Source organism: Hoplias malabaricus, chromosome X2 (assembly GCF_029633855.1).
Source record: "Hoplias malabaricus isolate fHopMal1 chromosome X2, fHopMal1.hap1, whole genome shotgun sequence".
Taxonomy (NCBI): domain Eukaryota; kingdom Metazoa; phylum Chordata; class Actinopteri; order Characiformes; family Erythrinidae; genus Hoplias; species Hoplias malabaricus.
In genome coordinates this window covers 37,153,731-37,179,462 of record NC_089819.1, presented here as the reverse complement: position 1 = coordinate 37,179,462, position 25,732 = coordinate 37,153,731, and the positions used below count along the sequence as shown (strand labels likewise).

Here is a 25,732-nt window from a genome sequence, read left to right as displayed (position 1 = left end):
ACCAAACCCCCTGCACTGTTCATTCCTCCATCACATGTACAGCATATGTCCAGGTGATTTCTAGAAACCCCAACACTACTGAAAGCATATATTTAGCTTCATATTTTTATTGACAGTAATAGAATTGAAACATTTAAGCAACTATTAATTCAAGGTGTAATCTCAGTTGCTTATCTGGTAAATCAGAAAAGCTTAACGTAATTACATTTAAGAGAATAGTTTACACAAAAGTTTACCTATATTTTTTGCTTCAATGGTTGTCTCTAACCAAGAATTCATACTTATTATTTATTTGAACATGGAGGATACTGAGGTTCAGGAAGAAGCCTGAAACTAATAAAGCAAAAATGCAGAGCATGCAGAGGCCAGACAGGAGATGTTTGTGGGAAAATACATATTTGATGTTAAATTTTATATATATTTTTTTGCTTTACATTTTGAATGGCACTTTTTTGCGTAACGCAGGAGTTGCGTTATTTTGATTGTTCAACGAAAGAAGCATTTATACCTTTCTGCTTGCAACTATGTGTTATTTGTATTGTTTATGTCTGTTGTTAACAAAAAAAAATGGTGCATGAATGATAGTGTATGATAGTTACTTTAATTGATCCAATATTTCCTATTAATTCCTATAAATTCTCATAAATTCACAAAATTTTCATGGAAAGTTTACATTTTGGAATATTTCCAAAGTTCCGGAGCTAAAGTTCCCATGGAAAGTTACTGGAAATTTATTGGAAATATTCCACCCCTTTGCAACCCTACTGGACAGCATCAAGATTCAAGTTCAGACCTGTTCAAGACCAGATTTTCGTTGAAAAGGGCTAAAAGGAATGTGAAGGAATGGAACAATTAACTTGTGCAATGCTGATAAACAAATTGTAATTTCCTGTCCTCTTTATGTTAAATAAACTCAACTGTGATATAAACTCAATAATACATTCAAGGTTCCTTAAAGCACTCCCTCTTGTGTATTAAATCTGTATGAATCTGGGGTTTGGTTGCAGCAATTCCTGGTATGAGATTTAAAACAACACTAGGCAAGCCTAGTTTAGCCGGACCACAAAGGCAGCCTATGAGGGAAGTGATCAGAAACTTTATCCTTTTCACAAATGGTACCAATACTCTTTTCTTAAGGGTTCCAGAGCTGGCGGTTTATAAACAAAGCTAGCAAACACAAACCTGGATTCTGTATCATACCTTATATGTATTAGAACAGTGGTCTCTCTTTTTAAAGCATCAAATCATTAAAGGAGCAATCTGTAATACTGACACCAATCGTTTAAAATAACTATAATAAAAGAATGTGCCATAATCAACATATTTAAACAGAAAAGTGTTCATCGTTTCACTAAAACATATATCAATGCAAAAAAAGTGAACATGCAGCTACCATTTCCCTGCATTTACAAGCCTTTACTGTCCAAATCCACCTGAAATATTTCGACTAGACAAGGCTGGTGTTACTTACCGATTTTTCCTTCCACCATAAATGTTGTTTAGGAGGCAGATCTTATCCACAATTTTCATAGTCAAACATTTAGATCCACCTTAAATGGGTCTGTTTAAGAGTCATATTTGCTTTCTCTAGCATCTTATTGAATACTCATTTCTACCTTAAACAGCAATGCGAAGCTAAAGCTAGCGCTAGGATTTATAAACAAAACTATTTGAAACACTTATTTCCCATTTAAAACACACAACCAAGTGTACATCATGTCCTTACAACATCTACCTACTAGTAAAAAGCATATATTTGCTATGTACTACCAAGCTTGATTTCTCCGTCCCACCTTAAATGTGGAAATTCATTGGTGAATATGCAAGGCTTTTCAAACACAAATCTTACTAGTTAATTTGACACACACAAACAAATTTCTTTAAAACTAACAATGGTATTTACACTTTTCAGTCATGTTATTCACCTTCTTTGTTTAAAAAAAACACAAAACACAGTCCTGACACCTTTCAAACTTTGCTATGCCTCACTTTCTTTATATAAAAACACACAACCTATAATGCTTGCTCATTTTGATCTATTCATTCAAACGTCTGTACTTCAATACCTTTTCAGAAAAAAATGTGCAGTTACCTGCATCTAAACTGCCTCCACTTTTCAAACATAGTGCCAATATTTCTCATTTTACTTCATACTCTGGTCATGGACATTTTTTAGAAAGGCAGTGGGGCTTTTTGGGTCTGGTGTAAGATAACATTGCTCTGTTCTTTTGGTCATTTCATGGCTGCAAGACATTGTTTGTAGACCTGGCCACATGGATTACTGTAAAATGATTGGGCAGAGGACGGGATGACAGGCAGGACCTTGGAGGGCGGGACTGGCCACTTCTCAAGGAGAAGATAGACAGCAGTGTTTTAGCTTTGACTGTTTCCTTAATCTATGATCACACTCCCTGGATATTTTATGACTACATACAGTAAATATCCTACAGATTGCTCCTTTAATTTAATTCAACTAAATATATATTAGCCTACTGTATCCTTTGTGATTTGAGGTTGACTGTATTAACCAATATTGTTTGTAAAGCAATGTCAGTAAATCTTGTTGAATATTCTTGACTAGCCCACCCAGTGCTCTGGCAATAACCTATTAAAAAAACCTATTAACCTATTAAAAGCACTTTAGTTTGTCTATGAAGGACTACAGAAATCTTAAAAACAACACAAGCAGCATCCAAAACAATTCTGAAGCCACTTTACCTTCACAAAGAACTGCTCCTTTAATGAAAAAACAAAGGCACGTTAACACACACTGATCCACGATGCGAATAATTTAACAGAAAGAAGAGACCGAACAAATTACTGTGGTCAAATGAGTGCAGGTCATATTGTGCAGCAACACAGTAGGCCAATACTCCAATTGATAGCATTGCAGAAAGTGATAGTCTGGCTCCATCTAGCAGAGGTCATGTGAACTAGACTCAACATTTTCTCTCGAACCAGAAATACTTTTAAACGAGCGGGAGAAGAGAACTCTGGGTAATGTAATGTTATTGGCAGCACTGCAGTACTTACTGGTGGTCTCTCTGTAACAATTCCAGCCAGTTTTTGTGACTGGGGTCCAGCAGACATCAAGTCAAAGCGATTCTGCTCTCTGATCTGTGGGGGTGAAAAAAAATGGTTAAAAACCAGCAAAAGGACTAAGATATATTTTCATCCCATGATTGTTGCATAATGTGTATAATTTTATAAAAATGTGTGTTAAAATTTCTAATAGCTCCTTTAAATTACTAAGATATAGTGGAAGTAACAAGTCAAGTGATGAGGACAGAACGCAGTAGAAAGGTGCCTACTTTATTTCTTTTTTCGAGAACCTCGCTAGGGTTGGTGTTCAGAGGGACAAACTGATTGGGGTCTTCAATACGAATCGGTGTCCCGCTGCTAGTGCTGCCATCTTCAGACTTCATCCACTGAAACAAAACTGAATGCTTAACTGAATACACTGTAGATCATACAAAAACACTAACACCAAAACAAAGACCCCTATAAACCCATATATTTTTACAGCCTAAACAGTAAAGCCACTGTTTCTATACCCAATAACCATTTTATTAACTCCACTTGTCATATAGATGCACTTTGTAGCTCTACATTTGCAAACCACAGTCCATCTACTGCTGTACAAATGTTGACCCATTTTCACCCTGTTATTCAGGGTCACTACTTATCTGACTTTGTGGAATAGCCAATGTGTCTATCTTTTAATCACTGCAGTGCCATATGAGGTCTCAAAGTTCCTGTTCCTTCAGCACTGTGTCGAGTCTAACACTACATGGACTGGCATTTCTCTAGAATTTCTGAATCATATCATAATATTAAGTATGAAGTCCAGCACTAAATGATGGGCTATGGCTTATTTTTGCTTGCAAAGTCAGAGCCATTCATTTAGTGAATGTGCCCATTTTACTTTTATTATTTATCTGCTTATTGTTTGATGCTTAACAAAAACAGCATGACCCATATTTTCCATAAACTTTATAAACTATTATTTTAACCTGCTGCATGTATCAAATCGAAAATGTGTTTATATTTACAATAAACAAAAAAATCTGGTGAGTGAAAACATTGGAATTTTTCTTTGTACACCTGTCAGTTAAGTAAATGTGAAACAAATATAAGAAAACTGAAATATGTCAAAGTTTCATTCAACATTAGTTCTTACGTTAACCACTAGAGGGTACCATTAAACCAGTCCTACAGAGAGACCTCTGAAAGCGAATTGATATGTTTATATAAAATTTCTGGACTTATCATTTATAAAATTAATGCACCATATTCAGAATACGCAGTAGCCATAACTGAGTAACAAATGAGTGCTAATCAAGTTACATCTAAATACAGTCTATAGTATTTTCACTGCCTTTATTTTACAAAATATTTAAACTTTTTTGTTTATCAACAAAATGCAGTCTCTGATTTTCTCTCATCTCCCAGTTCTTACCAGCCCACAACAACAAGTCACCGGGGACCTATATAAGCTGACAAATAGTGTTTTTTAAAATCCTGTAAACTAATGGGATTTTTTTTTAACAAGTTTTACATGTCACCAGTACAACAAAAGTTTCTCTCTAAATATATGAGAAAGAAAAAAAATAGAATTTCGAATTAGAGTTTATGGCACAAGATTTTGGCAATTGTATGTTACTATTTTTTGCTGATGAAATTTAAACAATAGGGCAGATGCAGTTTTCAGATACCATGTGCTTACTGCTGGCACTTCACCTAATCCCAAAGGTAATAGGTGGAGCTCTATTACTCAGTAGGACACTGTTAGGGGTTATTTTACTGCATAATTTCAGCTTGGTGTTGAGCATGACTATTGTCAAACCATGTGGCACTGCAGAGCATTCCATTTATTTTGTCAATACTTTTCTATAGAGATTATACAGGATGTGTATACAAATTAAAGTGGCTGATTGCTCATTTAAAGTGGTGTCAAGGTACTTAAGATAAATTAATATATGAATTAAGCAAAATAGAGCCCTTTGACATATTGGATGGGTGAAAACATTGGAGGATAATTAGATCAGCGGTTGAACTTGCTTTGTCTTGATGAAAAGAGAAAAGGCTTAAACAGGTGTGTCACTGCACAAAATGCAAAAGAAAAATTGCACTTTTAACTGTTAACACTTTTTTGGCAGGAAGCGACGTGCATCTGTATCAATTCCTCTTAAAGAAACAGTGCACCTTTATGGTTATTAGAAGATACAGGTAATATACAGGAAGTAAAATAGTAAAATTAATTTATACACCATCAGCACTTTTTAACATTGCTATTGCTATATTCCATATTGTATAATCATTCCAAGGCTTCTGCACATTAAAACAGCAGACACATTCTGCTTAACTAGATAAAGCCTGACAAGTTTCGTACCATGGTTTTGGTGCGTGCATACTCCTCTTTGCTCCCCTCAGACACGCTGACCTTGGTGTAGCAGTTTGGGGAGTTAAGCCAACGGGTTTTCTCCCTCTGCTGTCGCTGCTGTAGGAGTCGTAAGGGGAGTCTTGGAATGTCATCCTCGTCGAATGTGAACGCTGTCACTGTGGCAGGGATCTCCACCTCACTCTTGTGCCGAGGCTTGTCCCGGATGATGGGGTGTCGATAAGCATACCCGGACCGATATCCCTGTTGAGAAAAAAACGCAGTGAACACAACAGCAGAGACCTTCAGTTCCTGTAGTCTAGACTAAATATAATTACAGCCATTGAATAGGAATAAGATCTAGCAAGTATTGTCATCATGAAGTCTATATAGTCGACTTGTGTTGGGGATATTAATATACACTGAACGACCACTTGATTATCCCCACTTCACTTTAAGAGACTGTGTTTACAATCATCTGACAACCTTGGTTTGGCGCCAAAGGCACATCACACCCTTGCAGATTCTTATAGCTTTATATATTGTTGACATCGGAGTGTGCACTTGGGCCAAATTTTTATTCAGATGCTGAAACAGAACTGGTTCATCAATGCTGAAACTCTAACCCTAACTCACCAGGTTGTCCAGCATCCTCATGAGGGACTCAAACTCCAGCTCCCCAATCTTCCACTTGTACTGAGAGCCCATGTTCACTCCAGCCTCAGCCACACCGTGTGTCCGGCTCTTATACTTCTCCAGATCCAGAACAATCAGATTCTCCACTCCTCCTGCACAAGAGAATGCATTCACCTACAGACATACAGAGAAAGAGAAATATCAGAAGTGTCACACATAAAAAAAAATGCCAGTAAAGTCATGGGCACAAAACAAAAACAGCATTCTTACAAATATACCTAAATGGCTCTTGGCTTGGACGAATAGCTCTAGTAAAGTCATTTTATTAGTAGAGGACCTACATATTTTCCAAAATTATGCCCTATCCCTGTATGATGCAAGTTGGAAAAAAAAGTGACCCTGGGAGCTGTTGAGAACCAGTGTGTTAATATGGGCCTAACCTGGATTTCACAAGCAAACTGGGCATTGTAAATGTAGTGAAAGGCCTCTTCAATAGTCTCGCCCAAAGCCACCACTCCATGGTTCCTCAAAACCAGCACCTGCAAAAGACACACCCAAGTTGGTTATCATAACAGGATATTATAATTATCATTATTACTACTACACAATACACTCTTTATAACTGAGCCATTGGTTCTAAACCCTGGTCTGAAGTATTGACTATTGCAGAATATTCCTGCTACAAAAAGACTTCATAACTTCAGTTTAATAATAAGCAAATTAGAGCTTGTTGGTGCGTGTAACTTGGGTGTGTTACCTTAGCTGAAGGGCCGAGAGCTTTCTGCAGTTCCACTCTCTCCTCCTGCTCATCCAGACTACCCTGGTAGTTGTAATAGGCAATGTCGCCCAAAATTAGAGCCTCCTGAGAGATGGGCAGCAGACCACACTTCATAGAGGAAACCTGGACCATGGAGAGAACACAGATTAAAACGAGGGCAGGGCATGTGTACAAGATGCTTATATATCCATTTTACATTAACGCACCTTCTCATGCAACACATATGTTAATACGAAACAACACGGTCATGTGAAAACAGAATCATCTCAAATAAGTCCTTCTCGACCTTATACGGCACAGAAGTCCCTTCAATTTGTAATTCACATGGAAACAATTTTCATTCCAGAGATTCCAGGTTTTAAACCCAGTAGTCTTCACCATTATAGGGGACAGGATAGTGGCAATGGTGTAGTTAAAGAATTCTTTAACAAATAAAGCTTGCTTTCAGTTAGTAACAATCTGGGCATTTGCTTAGACGTAAATTATATATAGGGGGAAACATTTGTTCCCTTACACATCTGTTTTGTTGTTTTTTTTTGGACAAAGCATAAATGTGCGTATGGCGAAAAACAGTGCCACTTAAGATGAAATTTCTATTCCTAACCATGTGTGAGTGTGCATGTAGGTGAGTGTGTGAGTAACAAGCCAGTTCCATTATTTGCAAGAAAGTGATAAGTGGGGTGTAAATTCTGGGGTACTCACCGCTGCTGCAGCTGGGGTGTGAATGTGGATAATACAACGTACATCTGGTCTCATGGAGTAGATAGCTGCGTGGGGGCTAAACCCAGATGGATCCACCTGCAGGTTAGTGGAGCCCTGATCCACCACATCCCCCAAAATATTCACCTTCACCTAGAAAAATAAGGGTGAGAGAGTTATTACTACGTTCTAATGAAGCGCTCCAGACCACCAGCACATTATCAGGAAAATCAGCTCCCAAGAGACAGACACAGAGGAAATGACACTTAATTGGGACATTATTGAGCCACGTTAGAGAGAATGCTTCCTTTCTGGAGGCTATATTAAGGGGATTATTAGGATACAGGTCATTAAACAAACCTCAGTATATGGTGTAGAGCAGTGGTCATCAAGATTTTTGCATAAGCTAAACACTGAAAACTTCATAATAAATCATTAGAAATCAAACAAATCACTCTTAGTCTCTACATGCATTTACATGAATTATGTATGTTGTACTAAAAAGGTTAAAGAGTTGTCCAAAAACAATTGACCCTGCCATATTTGGTTCATTGGGATAGGCCACCCACTCCCCTCACCACAAACCCAGTGCTAGCCAGCACAGGTATCCGTCAACAGAATACAGATCTGGACATCCTGTATTCTCCTTTAAGCGAGTTGAGCTGCTCAGTGACACTGCCATAGCAGGAGTTCAGAAGGAAGCAGTAGCTGCTGCGAAGGATGGGAGAAGGAGAAAGGGGGTGGGGGGAGAGAAATATAGAACAAAATTCAGAAGCAAAAGGAGCAAAGCAAGAATGGGCAGAGGAGCCCAATTTTTGGAAGATTGTTAGATTCTCCTGTGGTCCACACCAGACCAGCTGCTCATCTCCATCTACTGTTGCCAGCCTCAGAGCACTCAGCATTACCCTGATGTAGAAATGTACTCAGATTAGCAACACTGAGTGATGCACTTATTTTGGCCCCAGATGTCACGATTATTAGAACTACACTGTAGTTTAATGACATTTAACTGGTGATTATTTAGATTGTTCTCTGTAGTTTGATCAGAGGAGGATGGATCCCCTTTGTGACTCTTGGATCCTTCCAAGGTTTCTTCCTCCAGCCTCGAGGGAGTTTTTCCTTGCCACCTTCACTTTTGGCTTGCTGGCATTGGGCTTTGATTCAAATGATCTGTTCTGATAAGAATTGTGTAAAGCTGCTTTGTGACAATGTCAGTTGTAAAAAGTGCTTTATAAATAAATTTTGATGTGATTTGATCTCAACATGCCCCAGCATGTAGCTCTACAAGGGGCATTCAATTAGTTCTCTGTATCATTATGAAATATTAATAATTTTTTTTTTTAAATTGACGTAAATCAACCTTAATTTCAATATATTTGTTAGATCTAGAAAATAGGTTTTGTGTCTCTTGAAAACAGATATATAATGGAATGTAATGAAAAATGATAATTTAATCACCATTATCAGAATATCACTTTCTACTGAAATTTGGGAACAGGTTATTAAAAAACCCCACTTGGGGCCAAGTCTGGGCTGTAGGATGCATTACTATTCTCTTAAATATACTTGTGCTACATGTGGTTTAGTTTTCAAACGATTGCAATAATAGTAACAAGAGAAATGGAAATTAACATGTTTTTAGTAGATGCTATCCATACTAAGAACTTACAGAATACACATCAATGCTAACTGCCCTAGCAGGGTTTCTGCTCTTTCCTAAACACTTTATACTGCCCTCTAGTGGAGTATTCAGCTCAGACATTTATTTTGTTTAAGATAGTAATGAGACTTCAACACGAGTATTTATAAACATACACAAGATAAGATGTAAAATATCCTATGTCAATCCATTAGAGCTTCACATAGGTCCCACCACACACTCTTCCTACCTGCAGCCACCAAAATTGCTGTTGAATCCTACACCTCAACACAAGGATGCTGTGGCCATTTATGAAAATGAGATTCAGACTGTTATATTGCATGTATTATGCAAAACGGTACACAACCACATGCTGTTAGCTATTAATTATTTTTTCATTTCCATATAACAGTCAATTTATCTATGTGTGTGTATCTATTATATATGTAGGTAGTGATAAAAAGGGAGAGAGAAGTGTGTAAAAAGGAATGAGAAAAAAAAGTAGAAAAGTAGGCATCAGGAGTTCCACTAAGTGCAGTATCACAGGAAAAGTCCAGAGGGTGTTCTAAGGTTCGCTCAGCCTAACTTACACAGGTCTGTATTATATACACACCTGTCACAGACACCGTTGTGGTGATAGATGTAGAACCGGCTCAACCTGTGCAGCCTTTCTGAAAAGAAAAATTAGCTGTAAAAGCACCTGGAAGAATCCTGCTATTCATAGCTGCACTGATCTTTATCTACAGTGCAGAAAAAAAAAATATATATATATAATTTTCAGTCAGTTTTGACGACTTTCCTACATGCCCAGGTATATATAAAAAAAAATTATATCAAAATTTTAGCTATATATTAAATACAAAATATATAGCAATTTGACTATAGCAAAAATGAGAGTCTTATCAACACAATGAACCATGATCTGAATTTTATAACAGTAGTGGATGAAAAGACACAGACACGAGGACCCTGGTCAAGGGTAGAGTGTGATGCCTGAAGCATCTAAAATTCTTAAAAACATCCTCTATTCCATCATTGACATCTGACTAGCAGGAATCTGCCAAAACAGCTGCCACAAGAGTCCAACGGTCAAGTATATAAGGAACAACAGACAACACGTTTGTTTCAAAACGTAACTAATCTAATCTTGCCACAATCCAAAAAATGTTGAAGAACCCTCAGCCATTCTTTCAAACAGTACGTGACCTAGATTGAGTCTAAATGATTAAAATGCCAGTCAGCATTGCAAGATGTCTCAGCTATTTCAATTCAGGGATAATAAGTTATTCAAATATTCACATATACCCATGTATATTGCCTGTTTATTTAACAGGTACTCAAACAAAATTCACAGCACTGTGCAAAGGTCTGAGACAGCCCTCCTTTTTACTTAATTTCAGATCAAATTAATTTGAAGACAAGTGTTGGTCCCAATACTGAGAGTTTGAGCCCTTGTCAAACCTCTGTTCTCTGAAGCCAGGAGTCTTATGCTATATTCATACAGCAAAGAGGCCAAAATAAGATCTTTTTCTTCATATGGCACAAATGTAATGTAAAAACAAAAATGAATCGGACACCAGATCTGCACACAGATATACATCTGATTGGCAGCAATGCAACACTAAAAAGCCAGATCAGAATTTATGTGTCTTTTATGTCAATCCAACTCAATGCTCCTCAAGTTTGTGCTGCAGGGACAAAAACAATTTACAGCAGTAAATTTCTAAAACAGGAAAAACAAAACCTCAAAACACAAGAAAAGTAGCAGGGTCTGCCTTTTTATGTCTCAGATGAAGTAAGTGCTGTCTTCGACCTTTTAGTTTGGTAGCACATGATTTTGGAAGTCCTAGCTTCCTGGTGGAATTGGCAATGACTAAAAGTAGAGAAGGAGATTTTATATATATATATATATATATATATATATATATATATATATATATATATATATATATATATATACATACATACACAGAACAGAAGAAAGAAAAAAAAACCCACAACCAACAAATTACACTAAGAAAAGCTAAGTCCTAAAGTTGTCCAGTGGACAAGAATACACACGCCACACCAGAATACTGTGCTGCATGTAATCAAAGACATACTGCTATTCTCACAGCTGATTAACTGCCAGACAAGCATTGGCATACGTATGGAACGGAGCTCTGAAAGTCTGCCAACACTTTATCCTCCAAAACATGAGTGCACGCGCACACACCTCTCAAAGTTTCTGGACTGTGAGTAAACAGGATCTAAAGCTCAGTTTACGACGTTACTTTAGTACAGAATGAAAGGAAATGCTTGTTTTTTTTTTAATGCCTCAGAGACCACATTCTTAATCCAGGGACGGGCAGCCACAGCTTTCAAACCACAAACATGCATTTAAATATTTTTCTGCTCCAACACACCTGACAGAAATCATCAGCTGAATCATTGTGTGTCCTGGGTGTGTATGAGATGATGGTGGATGTATCACTAATGGTGAAGTGAAGTAGTGTTCATGGTCTAGATCTGTCCAGTCCTGCCTTTAAAAAAGGTGCTGTATACGATTCTGGAGAACGACTGTTCTCACAGCAAGGCAAACTCACCCGTCCTTCAGAAGCTTCTATAGAATGCCATGCATGCACACTGCCTGGCTTTAGGTTTTGGGACCTGCTGTATCTTTTAGAGTGGAACAGTAGATTGTCAATCCTTAGAACATTTGGAAGCCTCTCCACCATTCAGATGTCTCCAGATGCCATTTCATTTTTGCTGTTTGGTCTGAAACACTTCCTTTACAGAGCAAGGGCTGCATACAAACACCTGACTTTTATTCCCCCAGCACATGAACAAAGCTAGTGAAAAGTGAGGAATTTTCTCTGAATTTAGATTGAAATTGTAAAGAGAAACTTAAAAAAGAATAGGCTCCAGGGTTAACCAATAAATTCTGAAAACATTTTAATTCGCAAAATAAATAAATAAATAAATAAATAAACAGTCGTGAAAAATGTCTTCTGTTAAGGGGTGGAACTAGCTATATTAGCAACCATGTTAAACAACCAATTTGCTTTTAAATGGACCTTTCAAAATATGAATGAAATGATTCTTTAAAATTTATAATAGCTAAGCTTTATTGAATTTAATCACTTTGACCTATCACCACTTTTCATTTAGTAAAGAAGGAGCCTGTTGGGGAGGTTGGCATTATGCTCAACACAACATCACATCCTTCTCTATATCATAGTTTTTTTTTCCCCTATCAACTTTGTTTGTTGAAGTCAATATAGTTATCTCACCCATTATCATTTATAGCCATATTTTGTAAGCTATATATTAAAGCAATGGTCTGTGTTATACAAGTTAGCTAACAACACGCCGTAGAATCTTCTGACAAAATCTAAGCTTATGAAATTAGTCCCGTCTCCAAATGGATCTTGTGTTAGATCACAGTAAGACCCCCCCCCCACCCTTTCTCAAATTTGGTTTATGTATATTAGCAAAGGTTGGGAAATTAAGCTCTCCTGGTTATTTGTTAAAAGTGAAAACTCAGAAGTACTGAACATTTCCCATTACTGTTCTACCAATTACCTAAGGTATTTGAGTTGCTACTTTTGTCCTACTGTACTGTTTTTATTACTTCTACTGTGGTCATTATTTTACTCATGTAAATATCCTTTCCCTCAAGTGTGGATTAAGACTACCCACTTTTGGTTGTTGTTCTACATTTTCACCAACACAAGTAGGAATACTACTGATGCTTCAAACCTTTTCACCTCATAAGTTTATTAACTTTTCTGGAAAATCTAATATGAAAAATTAGTCTAGAGATCTCACTTCTAATGCACATCTCTAGCCTGGCAAATGGACATAGCGGAAAAATGGAGAGCAACTGGCGAACTGTGTTTACCAGATTGGATGCAGAAGCCTCTGCAAAGGACAATCCTCTAGGGATGATGAGAATGTGGTCCTGTTCCTTACTGATCCGAACCTTAAAAAAAATAAAATATTTCTGTTCAAGAACGACAAACAGCTGTGTTACTCTATTGATACACACAACAGATTAACAGTTGTGAGTGACTATAAAAATCACATTAAACAATTTCCCCAAAAACAACAACTGTGTGAACTGTACAGAACTGGCAATGAAATATACTTTCAACAAATACTGTCTTATTTCTGATAGACAATCATTTTCTGAAGCTATATTTCCTTGATATGAATGCTACCATGCTACAGTGACAGTGAGCAATTAATTTACTAACCATCACTCATATGTTCATTATTATGACATTATGACCATAATTACAAAACAAATCTCCCTGTGATTAAAAAAAGGTAAAAATTAACTGAAATCAAATCATTAAAGGTAACTATGAATTATCATTTGCAGTAGCAATACAAGTGAAATGTGAAGATGATGAGAGAGGTTCTCACAGTGATGTAGGAGTTGGCGAAGTGAGCCCAGCTGAACAGATCTACAAGCCTGTAAAGACTGGCCAGTTTACAACGTGTCTGCTTCTCTCCTTTCACCATGGTACTGGGCTCTGTTGCATACAGGTCATTGATAGGGGTTACCATGCCTAAACCTAGAAAGGACAGAAGGGTAACTTTAGAAAACAAACCAGGGCTATGATCAAAAATGTTTTTCTCCATACTTTTCAAAGTGCTTTCTTTCATTTTGCCTCGTCTGTTAGAAGCATACATCTGGACACTTTTTTAAATATGAAAACCTTATTGTATGCACTCAGATGTGTAGAAATAAATACTTTAAAACAAATAAATGCATCATTCATTCATATATATATATAAATAAAACGTCAAAATGTCATCTCAAATGTTGTGATAAATAAATTCTCTGTTATCAGGTAAACTATTGGTCTTTTACTCGTTTGATAACGAAACCTTTGCTTGCAATTTTCTCTCCTGGTTTCTGACTTTTGTACTAGCTTCACAAGTACACTGCCAGCTGCCTCTCAAGATTTGTTTGCAGTTCTTACACAAATCTCATGTTAATGGATTTTTAAGGGGTGCGTCCCCATTAGCTAATGAGTTTTTAGGTGACACCTCAGTGTCCCAGATGTTCAGTACAGCAAGCACACGTCTTGGGTCAAGGCAGCGAGTTGTCATAATTGCTGTCATTTTGCCCAGGTTTTATTGTGCACAACTTTTAGTGCAATCTGGGGCAAAGAAATTGTGTAAATGTAATTTTTCTGTGGTCCAAACCCACCTCCATAAACAATAATTAGGCGATCCTAATGAGTCTCGCTTGAGATGGACACAAACATAACTAGGGCCGTGGATAATTGTGTCAATACTAATCTAATTAAGACACATGCCCTCAATAGATAGCCTGAGGTTACACACTAATGATAATGAGCTGAATGAATGGCTGTAGGCTAAACCACGTGATAAATAATGTTCTATGCTGATTAAACTTAATTACAGCCATAACTTAATTACATGATGCTGTTCTTTATTTATTTACTGTGGTGGCCAGAGTACAGTTTAGTAACAGGAGGGTTGGTGGTATATACTATATTTACTGATACCTCAGCTCAAGCCAGTTTATTGAGAGGGAATTCTAAAGCTCACAAGAAATACTGAGATCTACTGGAGCACTAGAATCCCCATGAATTTTTAAATTAAAATGCAAATAAATATGGGAAATTTTACAGCTCAAAACAAACCAAAACAAATCTAGAAATTAAACATACCTCAGGAATAATTAAGCTCAACAAGACCTCAGTACCCCAAGAGCTAGACCTGAGATTTTTTATAGCCTAATTTCACCTGATTTTCTGTTTAGAGCACATAGATGCCATAGAATTCATGAGGGAATTTTGGACTTTAGGAATTGCAGATCTAAAATAAACATTAAGGATAAATATGCTCTGACAAGCCTAATACATGATTTTAAGACTTACAGAGTTCACACACATTCTCAAAACTCTAGATCATGAAAAAAAAAAAAACAACAACTCATATTCAAGAGCTCACAGTTTAAAATTTCTAGAGCTTTGAGCTGAGACTACCCAAGCAATAGAATTTGCTGTGCTGTCAGTGATCAGGGATTTTCTCTAAATAACCATACCCTAAGCCCAATACCCACTGTTGAGGCCTGATGAAGAACAGACACACGAGTGGAGTGCTGGATAGAACGGCAGGGTAAAGAGGGGGCTTAAAGAATGTAAGGTCTTCCCTGACTTGGCTCAATGTTTCTTGCATGACTGGGGAATATGAATTTATTCAGAGTGTATCTGGTCGTGCGGTAGATACAGCAGACTGGAGAATGAGCAGAATGTGGCAGTCTGTTCTTATAGCAAACGGTGGGATCACCAAGGTACTCACTTAGGGGGGAGGTTGAGAATCCGGCAACAGAGCTGGCCATGAAAAAGTCTGCAATTTGGCGAAGGGCAAGAAGTCCTGCAGGATCATTTCCCTTATTCATCTGCTCCTGGATTAGACCCTCCAATTCATCTTTAAATGCCTGGGAAAGAGAGTGAGGGAGAGATAGAGAATTAAACTTGAATATATCTCTGCACTGGAGATGTTCTGATTGCAAAGTCTGCAATGATTCTTAAGAAGGCAGGAAAAAAGATGTTCTTTATTTTATTTACAAATTTTTTTAGGACTACTATTTTATTTTTTTTTTTTTAAAAAGTGTGTCATCGAGTGTCCCCACAAATCACTGTCCCATTGCATGCGATAGCAAAAAAAATCTGCTAGCGCATTTGTACCACTGGATGTACGTATACGACGGATGAATAGTCAAGCCACTTTAAAGTTAAATAAATTTAGTCACAATATAAAGACATTTCAACTCTTCACAACCTTCAATTTTAAAATGAACTGGAGATTGAAAGCCTGTATTGTTACTAAGATGGTAAAAACATGACAAAAAGTTTGTTAGTCAAGTAATTTTAAAATGAAAAATTTAAAATGAAATGAAAACAAAAAAGCTTTACAAAAGCTTGCTTATATACAGAAGACAAAAATTAAAACATATTGTAAGAATGTATATTTATGTTTAGAATAAATCTAAATAAAAGACAATGTGTGTGCTTTTTATATTTGTAACACTTATAAAAACACAAAGATTTGTTCGGATATGAATATGATTTGGGACGGTGGAATTTCAAGTCGCTTGCCCAACTGATTAAGTTTTAGTTGAAGCCTGAAATGTGTGTAAAATGTGTTAAGGGTAAAAGCTACTATTACATCCTGCATCACCATAAGCCTTTCAAGGAACTACATATGCATTATAAATGTGTGAGGAAATGGCACAAAAATCTTCAGCAGGATTGGGAGCCCTGACGACTATGAAATGAGCCAACATTTAAAGTAGTTTTCTACAGAGCAGTTTATGCTTGTTACGTATTGTTGTCTATATGCTCTGAACTTTGATTCATGTGAGGAAAGTAGTGACGTAAAAACTCTAACAAAGATATCTAAATATATGGCTATCCCCGCACAAACCCAACCACCAAAAACTGCCACACAGACACCCAGCTATGAGAACGAAAACCTGTAGTTCAATATACTCAAGATATAAACTAAAACATCTTTTCCCTGGTGCTCTGATAGCATACAGAGTGAGTGTCTGCCATGTGCAGTATCAGTTGCAGCATATGCATTCTGTTACACCTACAACAATGAGCCAACGCCTTATGATCACCTACCTACTATGCTGTTGGTCTTCTTGGTGAGTCAGTTTTGGCTGTTTTGGCAGCACACAGGAGTCCCAGACTCTAAAAGAGCTCTGAAGATCCCCATGGTCCCTGGCATCAAGACATTAAGTCTGATCCGGCCTTTAAGGATCTCATGTTACTGTTCCTGTGTATCCCGCGGCTATTTTAATAGATTAACTTGGAGGAAACCACACAAACTCCTTGTCAAGACCTGAAACCATTGCTAAACCTACTTGTGGGGTGTCGCTGTGTCGAAAAGACACTACTGCAGAACAGGCCCACTTCTTCAGGAGATGGTGCTGCTCAGTGGTAATGTCTGGATCCAGGGTCTTCACTGGCCAGAGAATCACACTTCCTCCTCAAAAGCACATTAAACAAGCTGTCATAATATTTAGAGCAACCTAGAAACCTGATCCCAGATCAGTCTTCTTGCCTACAGACAGGATGATGGGAGTCTGTAATGATAGGTGTCAGGTAAGTTTTGTGACACACTGTCTAGGTCACAGCAATGATCACAACCAGTGTCTACAGTAGACACATTCAGACAGCTACTAATTATCATTATGTATGTGTAAACAGTGCTGTATCTGTTGAGCCTTTTGAAGTCTGACTTGAAACGTCACCACATGAATACTTCTCAAATATGCAACAAGTGTCTCTGACATGCCGCAACCAGAGCTAATTCAACTGTGACAAATACGCCAAGAAACAGATCCTATGTGACAAGTCTGATATTCAGGAGATCTGACTAGCACACTTCTTAATTCCTGATATTCAGATCTGGAATTATTTTTCCTGCCTCTTCTTTTTACTACTGTGAAGGCTCCTTTCAAAGCCCAATAACGAGTTTCAAGCTTTGGTAATTCCAATTGTCATCCAATATTTTGTAAAATTATGCTGTGGTCTTTTAAAGAAGTTCTTGGAGTGGTGGCTGATGAAACTCAGTCCAGCTAGAGCTGGATGGTGAAACCAGGAACAAGAAAACTAAATTGATCTGTCTAACTGATGCAGGCCCAAAAAACAAAAACAACATACAACATGATGCGTAAACAGCACTTAACGTTACAGCTGCTAATGCTGTAATTTCCAAAGGTTGTGGTTCCAGTTAGAGACTGTATTTTGCGATATCATCTGCTAAATTTCAGGGTCTAGCTGCACCAGGTCCCACATAGGTTGTAGACCCAAGCCAAGCAGAGTCGAGTAGGTACCATGCATTGGAAAAGCGCTAAAATGTGATGCTTGTGATGTATGCAGATCTTTCGTAAAATATTAGGCAGTGATCTCTTTAAAGCTTGTTGAGCTCCAATGAAAATACATTAGCAGCAGTTGAAGGAAACACTTTGCTAGCACTCTTAACATCATGTGCATAGGGACATATGACAGACTTACTGATCGATTAAAGACAGAGCTTTTCACAAAGTAATGTGATATTTTTTTTTTCTTCAGGTCTCTAGAATAAATTAGCTTTCACCAAAACCCTGCAGGGTCATTCATCCACCCTCTCTAAGGCCTGCGGAAACTGCTGCTGAGTTTGGCTGAATCTTACTGGGGCCAAGTCTTTCTCAGGCCCTCTGCTACATTTCTACAGCAACAGTTCAGTGTTTGGGAAGGAATTTGTGTCACTAGGCTATCACAGACTGACACCAGTTCACTCTGGACACCACAAGCATTCACAGAGAACGATTAATGCAGTCTGAAAGATTTCAGTGTTTGCTACATTTGACTAATATGCTGTATGCACATTAAGCATGCTCATACTACAGAGATGGAAATTTCAGTAAAATGGATACTATCCTCCATTCTGGAAAACCCTGGAGTTGACAAGTACTTGCTATTAATGACTATAGAGTCCTGTCTACATTTACAACAAAACCAGCATTCAACTCCAAAAGCTGAGTCCCCCAGGATAAGGAAACGAGAATACACTCAGTTCTACATCCTCTCAACAGCAATCTAAAAAACACCTTCAGGCAATTATTTCCAGTCATACAAGACCAGGCTTTTGCACCTATAAAACTGAAACTGACAGCCATGCTTTTGCTTCAAAGGAAATGTATGTGATCCAATGCATATAGTTAAAGAAACATGCTCCACTGAGCTGTAATGGAGAGAATAGGGTTGCTCTCATTGCTTCTTTGAGGTCAGCACTGCAGAAGCTGCACTATGTAGCTTATGGAGGAGAGTAGACACTACTACCCCTCTGCGTGTGTTGACAGGGAATGTGTAACGAAAACCTATAGACAGCAAAAATTAAACTCCTGCCAAAATGAAGTAATAAATCTTCTTTCTGTGTTAGACCATATTTGCCAGTAGAGCGTGATGCAGTTCAAGGCCTACAAGCCTCAGGGTCGTTTTTTGTTGATTTTTGCCTGCTGTGTTGTTTACAGCATCTCATGTTAGGTAATCAAGTTGGCAACCATAGCCATAATCAACTAAAACATTTTCACTCTCATATGAGAGCAGTGTACTAATTATTAAAGTGCATCTTGGCCCTTTTTAGGCTAGCCACTAGGCTAACCACCCTTTGTTCCATTCCTACACTCCCTGCAACCTTCACCCTTCAGCAAGTAAACACTTATGTATATACACACCAAACAGCCAGACATCTGTGGGCACCTGCCCATACAACAAGGGCATTCAAGTGGTATGAAAAAGTTTGGGCACCCCTGATAATTATCATCCATCCATCCATTATCTGTAACCGCTTATCCAATTTAGGGTTGCGGGGGGTCCAGGGTCTACCTGGAATTATTGGGCGCAAGGCTCAAAATCTCCCTTGGGGGGGTGGGGGCACCAGTACATCACAGGGCAACACACACTCACGTCACCAATCCACCTAACATGTGTTTTTGGACCGAAGGAGGAAACCTGAGTGGGTCTTGAACCCACAACCTCCAGGTCCCTGGAGGTGTGACTGTGACACTATCTTCTGCCCCACCGTGCCACCCTCGCATCAGCAATTTCGGTTAAAATATATCATGTAGCAGACGAAGACATTTATATTTCATGCGTGAAATGAAGTTTATAGGATTTACAGAAAGTGTGCAATAATTTTTAAACAAAATTAGGCAGGTGCATAAATTTGGTCACTCAAGTCGTTTTATTGATTTGAATACCTTTAGCACTAATTATTAGAACAAAAAATTATTTGTAAGCTCATTGGCCCCTGACCTACATACACAGGTGTATCCAATTATGAGAAAGAGTTAGGGTGGCCAATTGCAAGTTTTTCTCCTCTTTGCATCTTCTCTGAAGAGTGGTAACAACTCTCAAATTATCTGAAAACAAAGATTGTTCAACATCATGGTTTAGGATACAAAAATGCTCTCTCAGATTTCAGCTGCCAGTTTCCACTGTGAGGAACATAGTGAGGAAAAGGAAGACCATAGGCACAGTCCTAGTTAAGGCCCGAAGTGGAAAGCCAAGAAAAATCTCAGATAAGCAGAGGCAAAGGATGGTGGGAACAGTCATAGTCAACCCACAGACCAGCTCCAAAGACCTACAACATCATCTTGCTGCAGATGGTGTCACTGTGCATCGTTCAGCTATTCAACGCACTTTGCACAAGGAGAGGCTGTATGGGAAAGTAATGCCGAAGAAGCCTTTTCTGCGCACATGCCACAAACAGAGTCGATTGAGGTATGCTAAAGAACATTTGGACAAGCCAGCTTCATTTTGGAATAAGGTGCTGGGGACTGATGAAACTAATATTGAGTTATTTGGACATAAGTGGCAGTATGCATGGCGGAAAAAGAATACAGCATTCCAAGACAAACACTTGCTACCCACAGTAAAATGTGGTGGCGGTTCCATCATGCTGTGGGGCGGTGTGGTCAGTGCAGGTACTGGGAATCTTGTTAAAGTTGACAGTCACATGGATTACAGTCAATATCAGCAGATTCTTGAGAACAATGTTCAGGAAATCAGTGACAAAGTTGAAGTTGCACCAGGGATGGATACTTCAAGACAACGACCCTAAACACTGCTCAAAATCTACTAAGGCACTCATGCAGAGGATCAAGTACAGTGGTCTGCAATGGCCATCTGTCCCCAGACCTGAATATTACAGAAAATCTGTGGTGTGATTAAAAGCAGATTGTCCATGCTCAGAAACCATCCAACCATGACTGAACTGAAGATGTTTTGTAAAGAAGAATGGTCCAAAATACTTTCAATCAGAATCCAGACTCTCATTGGAAGCTATAGGAAGTGTTTAGAGGCTGTAATTTCGGGGATATTAATATTGATGTCATTTTTCTGTTGGGGTACCCAAATTTATGCACCTGTCTAATTTTGTTTAAATAATTATTGCACACTTTCTGTAAAACCTATAAACTTCATTTCATGTCTCAAATATCACTGTGTTCATCTGCTATATGATATCTTTAACTGAAATAAGTGATCCAAACAACCAATGATTTATAAAGGAAAATCATGATAATTATCGGGGGTGCCCAAACTTTTTCATACCATTTTGTTGTGGCAACAGCCTCTACTTTCCTGAGAAGGATTCACACTAGGAGAAACAGTTCTGTAATAGTTTAATAGCAAACTTGAACACGCAAGTGAAGACATGTACTCATGTCAGAGTAGTAGTTCTGGCACTCCAGAATTTAATTAAAAAATTAAAATGTCTGAGCTCACAGTAGCCAAATTCACAGACAAGTGGTCTCCAGACATTTTTGGACAAGTGTTTTATGGCAGAACTTTGAGAGAGTGAGGAGCAACGTAAGCAGTGTTTGAGCAACTGCTAGATACCGTGATTATTAATAATAGAAAAAAATGAACTCATCAAAACAGCAGCACTGGCAAACCACTCACAGCCTCAGCCAGCCTGTGTGTGTTTTTTTAGAGCTGGCTGGTGCCAACTGCATTACCTAATGTAATGTGACGTAAACAGCAGCAAAAATCTAATCAAACTGCCCTGGGGCCTTGTGAGAGTGAGAAAAGATATATGACAATGACAGAAAAAAAAAGAAAAAAAAACCCAAAACAACAGACACCAAGAGTAAAAATGGAAAGTGAGAATGTAACTTGCTAATTACTGGGACTAGGTTACTGTGATGAAGGTCAACTGTGGGTTGAACTTAACATAGTCCTCTACAGCCAGGTCTACACTAGTCTCATTTCATCCCTGATATGGCCCTTATGACAAAACCTGTTGGGTACTGCAGACCCAGATAAACACAGCTATGTTTGGGAAGATGTTTCTTACAGTCAAGAAGAGATTGTGGGGAAACATCAACATAAATATAGAAAAAAACAAAGCAACATGCCCACACTTGTTAGGGGTGAAAAACAGCAGTTACCTCATTAAAACACACAGTAAGACAGGCTATAATCATAAAACTTAAACATGAACTATATTCTGTTGTTACCTTTAGATTCCATTTCCTCCAGACAGATTTGCAGGCGATAAAGTACCAACTCCAGTATATGCAGATATATTTTCATGGATACAGTAATTTTTTTATTAAACTAAAAAAAAGATTTAACCATTATATTCAGGTTAACAATGCAGAAATTGCACATAACCCTTTGAGGTATAATACACCATGTTATTTGAAGTTTGTATTGCTTGTAATTTTCAGGTATTGATGATTGTTTAGTGGCTGTGTACCTGAATGATTTATGGAATAGTGACTGAATGAAACTAATGCAGGGAGGGATTAGAAGATTATAGGAATGCCTTGGATATGTACAAATGTGTGGAAAGATATAGGAATGAATACACAAATAGATGAATAAAAATGGCTGGATGGATATAGGGATAGACTTGAGGAAATACGCATGAATACAGTGATGGAAAAATTCAAGGAGAGATGGGTGGGTGGATGACTGTATGAATTTAATTATTTATAACCTACCTAAGAGAGGGGGGGGGGGGGTAAAAAAAATAAAATAAAAAAAAAAACAACAGTAACTTCAACACTCAAAATATTGCCCTTAAAACTCCAGCTTTAACTGGAGTAACCAATTTAGTTTTGCTCATAAACCAGTATAGCATTGTGGTTTTTCTCCATGGCTATTGGCACTTTGACTACACGGTATCTACTTGACTTAATTAGGCAAATTCTGTTGCCTGGTACATGGAACCGGTTACATTTTCATTCTCTACTCACTTCTGGTTTCAAGCAAGCTGAGTAGGAACTAAATGTGATTTTTAAACCTTGCAGAACATTGATAGGCCTGAGAGATTTGTCAGTCACAACGAAATGCAGATATCCAGAACAAACTAGGCGTATGTAAAAATTCCAAGCTACAGTAGCGATCACATTTGTTATTAAATTGGACTCACAATAGCAGCTCGTAAAATTGTGATTTTGGATAGGTTCAAACACGGAAATGGTGTGGGGAGCTTGTTTAGTCCCAAAAAACAGGACACTCAAATACACAACGCAATGCTTAACATGCAGCTATTGTGGTTTCCAAAGCCTGTAGTTCCATTTACAGACAATGTCTTTTGTGAACTCATGGGCTACATTCCGGGGTGTGGGGGGAGCGAGTAGAGCCGAGTAAAACACCATACAGTAAAAAAAAAAGTGTTGTATGTACTCACGTTTCATTAAACTGAACTAACTGCTTTGGGGGTCTAATGCTTTACTGACACGGTTGCTATCTAGTTGTTCATTGATATCACAGCAATTCCATTAATTACCCGAGTATAATTACAGAAATCGCGACCCTGAACTGGATAAGCGGTTACAGATAATGAATGAATGAATAATTACAGAAATAATGCCATGTGTTTTTTTGATACTTGTTCAATCACACACTCAGGTCTCGAACCAAGTAAACACATCCTGTCCTTAACTGTAACTTGCACACTTTCAGGCAACATGTAATTAAGACACTACTGCTTCAACTGCTCAAGTCTTCAAACTCAAGACACACATACTTCTACACATCAAGACGAACATAACTTCAAGGATCATGGCACAAAAAACCTGTATTCTCCACAGCTTTGAAATAAGAGTGTTGCATCAGCCTACTCATTTATACTGAGCTCAACATACTTTGAGGAGCACACTAATTCTTAAATTTTCCAACAGTCCTGCCCACCTGAAGAGGACAAACACACACACAAACAGGACACTAGATATCCCAACTCAAACACACAATAGCTAATAGGACATATTTTCTGAAAAATCATAAAAACAGCTATAAAGATGTCAAAAAAAATATGCTGAGTTTTTTTTTTTCTCGGTCACAGGCAATCTTTGGTAGACCTCAGCAATGAGACTGCAGTGTTCTCAGCGCTGCAGTAAATCTCCCTCTACCGCAGCCCACAGACACACTTCAGGGGCTTGCTGAGGAGAGACCAGTATTGTACCGTGTGTATGCGCATGTGTGTGTGTGTAAGAGAAAGGGATGGGTGTGCTAAGCCACTGTATTTGATAGCACTGCAGATGTTAACCTCTGGAATTCATTACTGGAGATGTATGTGGACTACAAACCAGAATTGGAGATTTATAGCAGCACTTTGAACTGTTTAAGTAATCTGTGCAGTGTAATTTCTCAGTCAGCCCAAATTTAAGCCCAAAATTGGGGACTGCCCAGTAGTACCTGAACTGCTTTCTCATTGGACGACATAATTGACAGCAGGCGTTTCCTCTTCCAATTTTTCTTTTTTACTGGGTGTTGAGTGAGAAAACGTAGTGTAAGTGTGTGCTTGAGTACTTACAGGACTCTGCAGTATCTGTGTAACTCTCTTCTTCTGCTCCATCATATGGAAGTCCTGCCGCAGGTCAGGGGACATGTTGCGGCTGCGCTGGTACTCCGGGTCATTCTCGTTGATACGATCGAAATACCTTTCCTTCGGCCCCACACTGGGAGGAGGAGGGGTCATCACCACCCCTGAACTGACCTCTATACTCATATCAGCTCCTCTACTGACCTACACTTTACCTGCAGACAGACAGAGAAAGAGAGATCAATTATAAATTAGTTACATGTCCATTAAAACATCATTATAATTCCTGTAACATACAGCAACTTGTCAGAGACACCTTGTGCATCACTCAGACATTAAAAGAGCATTTGGCTTCACGTAAATGACGTGTTTCAGGAAAATCCACATTGTCAATAACCAGCAGACTTGGGCAGTCATCTACTACAGCCTCAAGAGCCACTCAGCACACTTGGAGGAGACCACACAGCTCCCACTAAAATTTAATGGTAGTAGAAATGTGCAAATAATTGGTAAATAAATAAGTTTTATATATTTATAAAAGCATAATCCTTGTGCTTGAGGTTCACTCTGAAGTGCATATTAACTATGTCACTGTGCCCTGAATTCAGTTATGAGTGAAAGCTCCAAAGGATTGAGGTTGTTGTTTCAGCTTAATTGTCATTGGCTACAAGATGAGAAGCATCTTTATATTTTATGACTTCTGAACACACCACTTATCAATATTTTATAACATTTATTACATCTTTAACATAAAGAAGTAGTGTTTAATTTCTGTGTTTTTACATGGTACAAGCAAATGTAATAGCCAACCATTTTAGGCCAAGAATTTACATTGATGATATCTGACAAACGATGATATCTCAAGCAACTTGGCTGAAACTGTCTCTACTTTATGAAAATTAGTTACAACACAGAGACACAGTAAGAAGCAGGACACTATAAACACCCAGAAACTACATCACGGGTGCTCCAAAAGAGGCAAACCTAGACATGAGTGTCTTATCACTGCTAGTGAGAATTTCATACTTGTTTCAGACAGGCAAATTCAGCATTAGGGGTGTCGTCCAAGCACATTTGTGCAGTGAAATGTGCTGTGGTAACCTGTGCCACACAGTAAACTGCCCTGTTAAACAATTTCCAAACAGTACACTGTAAAAATGTGTATAATTTATACTGAAATCTGTCAAACCTTGACAATAAAAGAGTATAAACTCTAAAAAGGTTGAATACTGTTTCTGTAACA

At 38.1% G+C, this 25,732-nt stretch overlaps 1 protein-coding gene across 5 annotated transcripts in view; it reads right to left on the bottom strand.

The window, feature by feature from the left end:
• Positions 1-25,732, bottom strand: part of LOC136676912 (gamma-adducin-like) — a 42,366-nt gene that overhangs the window by 7,814 nt on the left and 8,820 nt on the right. For 3 of the 5 annotated variants that reach the window (XM_066654199.1, XM_066654203.1, XM_066654200.1), the window contains exons 2-13: positions 24,481-24,704; positions 15,457-15,595; positions 13,543-13,694; positions 13,016-13,096; positions 7,497-7,646; positions 6,774-6,917; positions 6,457-6,555; positions 6,017-6,190; positions 5,393-5,644; positions 3,312-3,428; positions 3,034-3,117; positions 2,719-2,736 (exon numbers count right to left, since the gene is read on the bottom strand). In XM_066654199.1, the coding sequence (XP_066510296.1) occupies positions 2,719-2,736; positions 3,034-3,117; positions 3,312-3,428; positions 5,393-5,644; positions 6,017-6,190; positions 6,457-6,555; positions 6,774-6,917; positions 7,497-7,646; positions 13,016-13,096; positions 13,543-13,694; positions 15,457-15,595; positions 24,481-24,675 (1,605 nt within the window). In that variant the 5' untranslated portion in view covers positions 24,676-24,704. The remainder of the gene's footprint in view (positions 1-2,718; positions 2,737-3,033; positions 3,118-3,311; positions 3,429-5,392; positions 5,645-6,016; positions 6,191-6,456; positions 6,556-6,773; positions 6,918-7,496; positions 7,647-13,015; positions 13,097-13,542; positions 13,695-15,456; positions 15,596-24,480; positions 24,705-25,732) is intronic. The other 2 variants (XM_066654202.1, XM_066654204.1) reach the window with 1 other exon arrangement.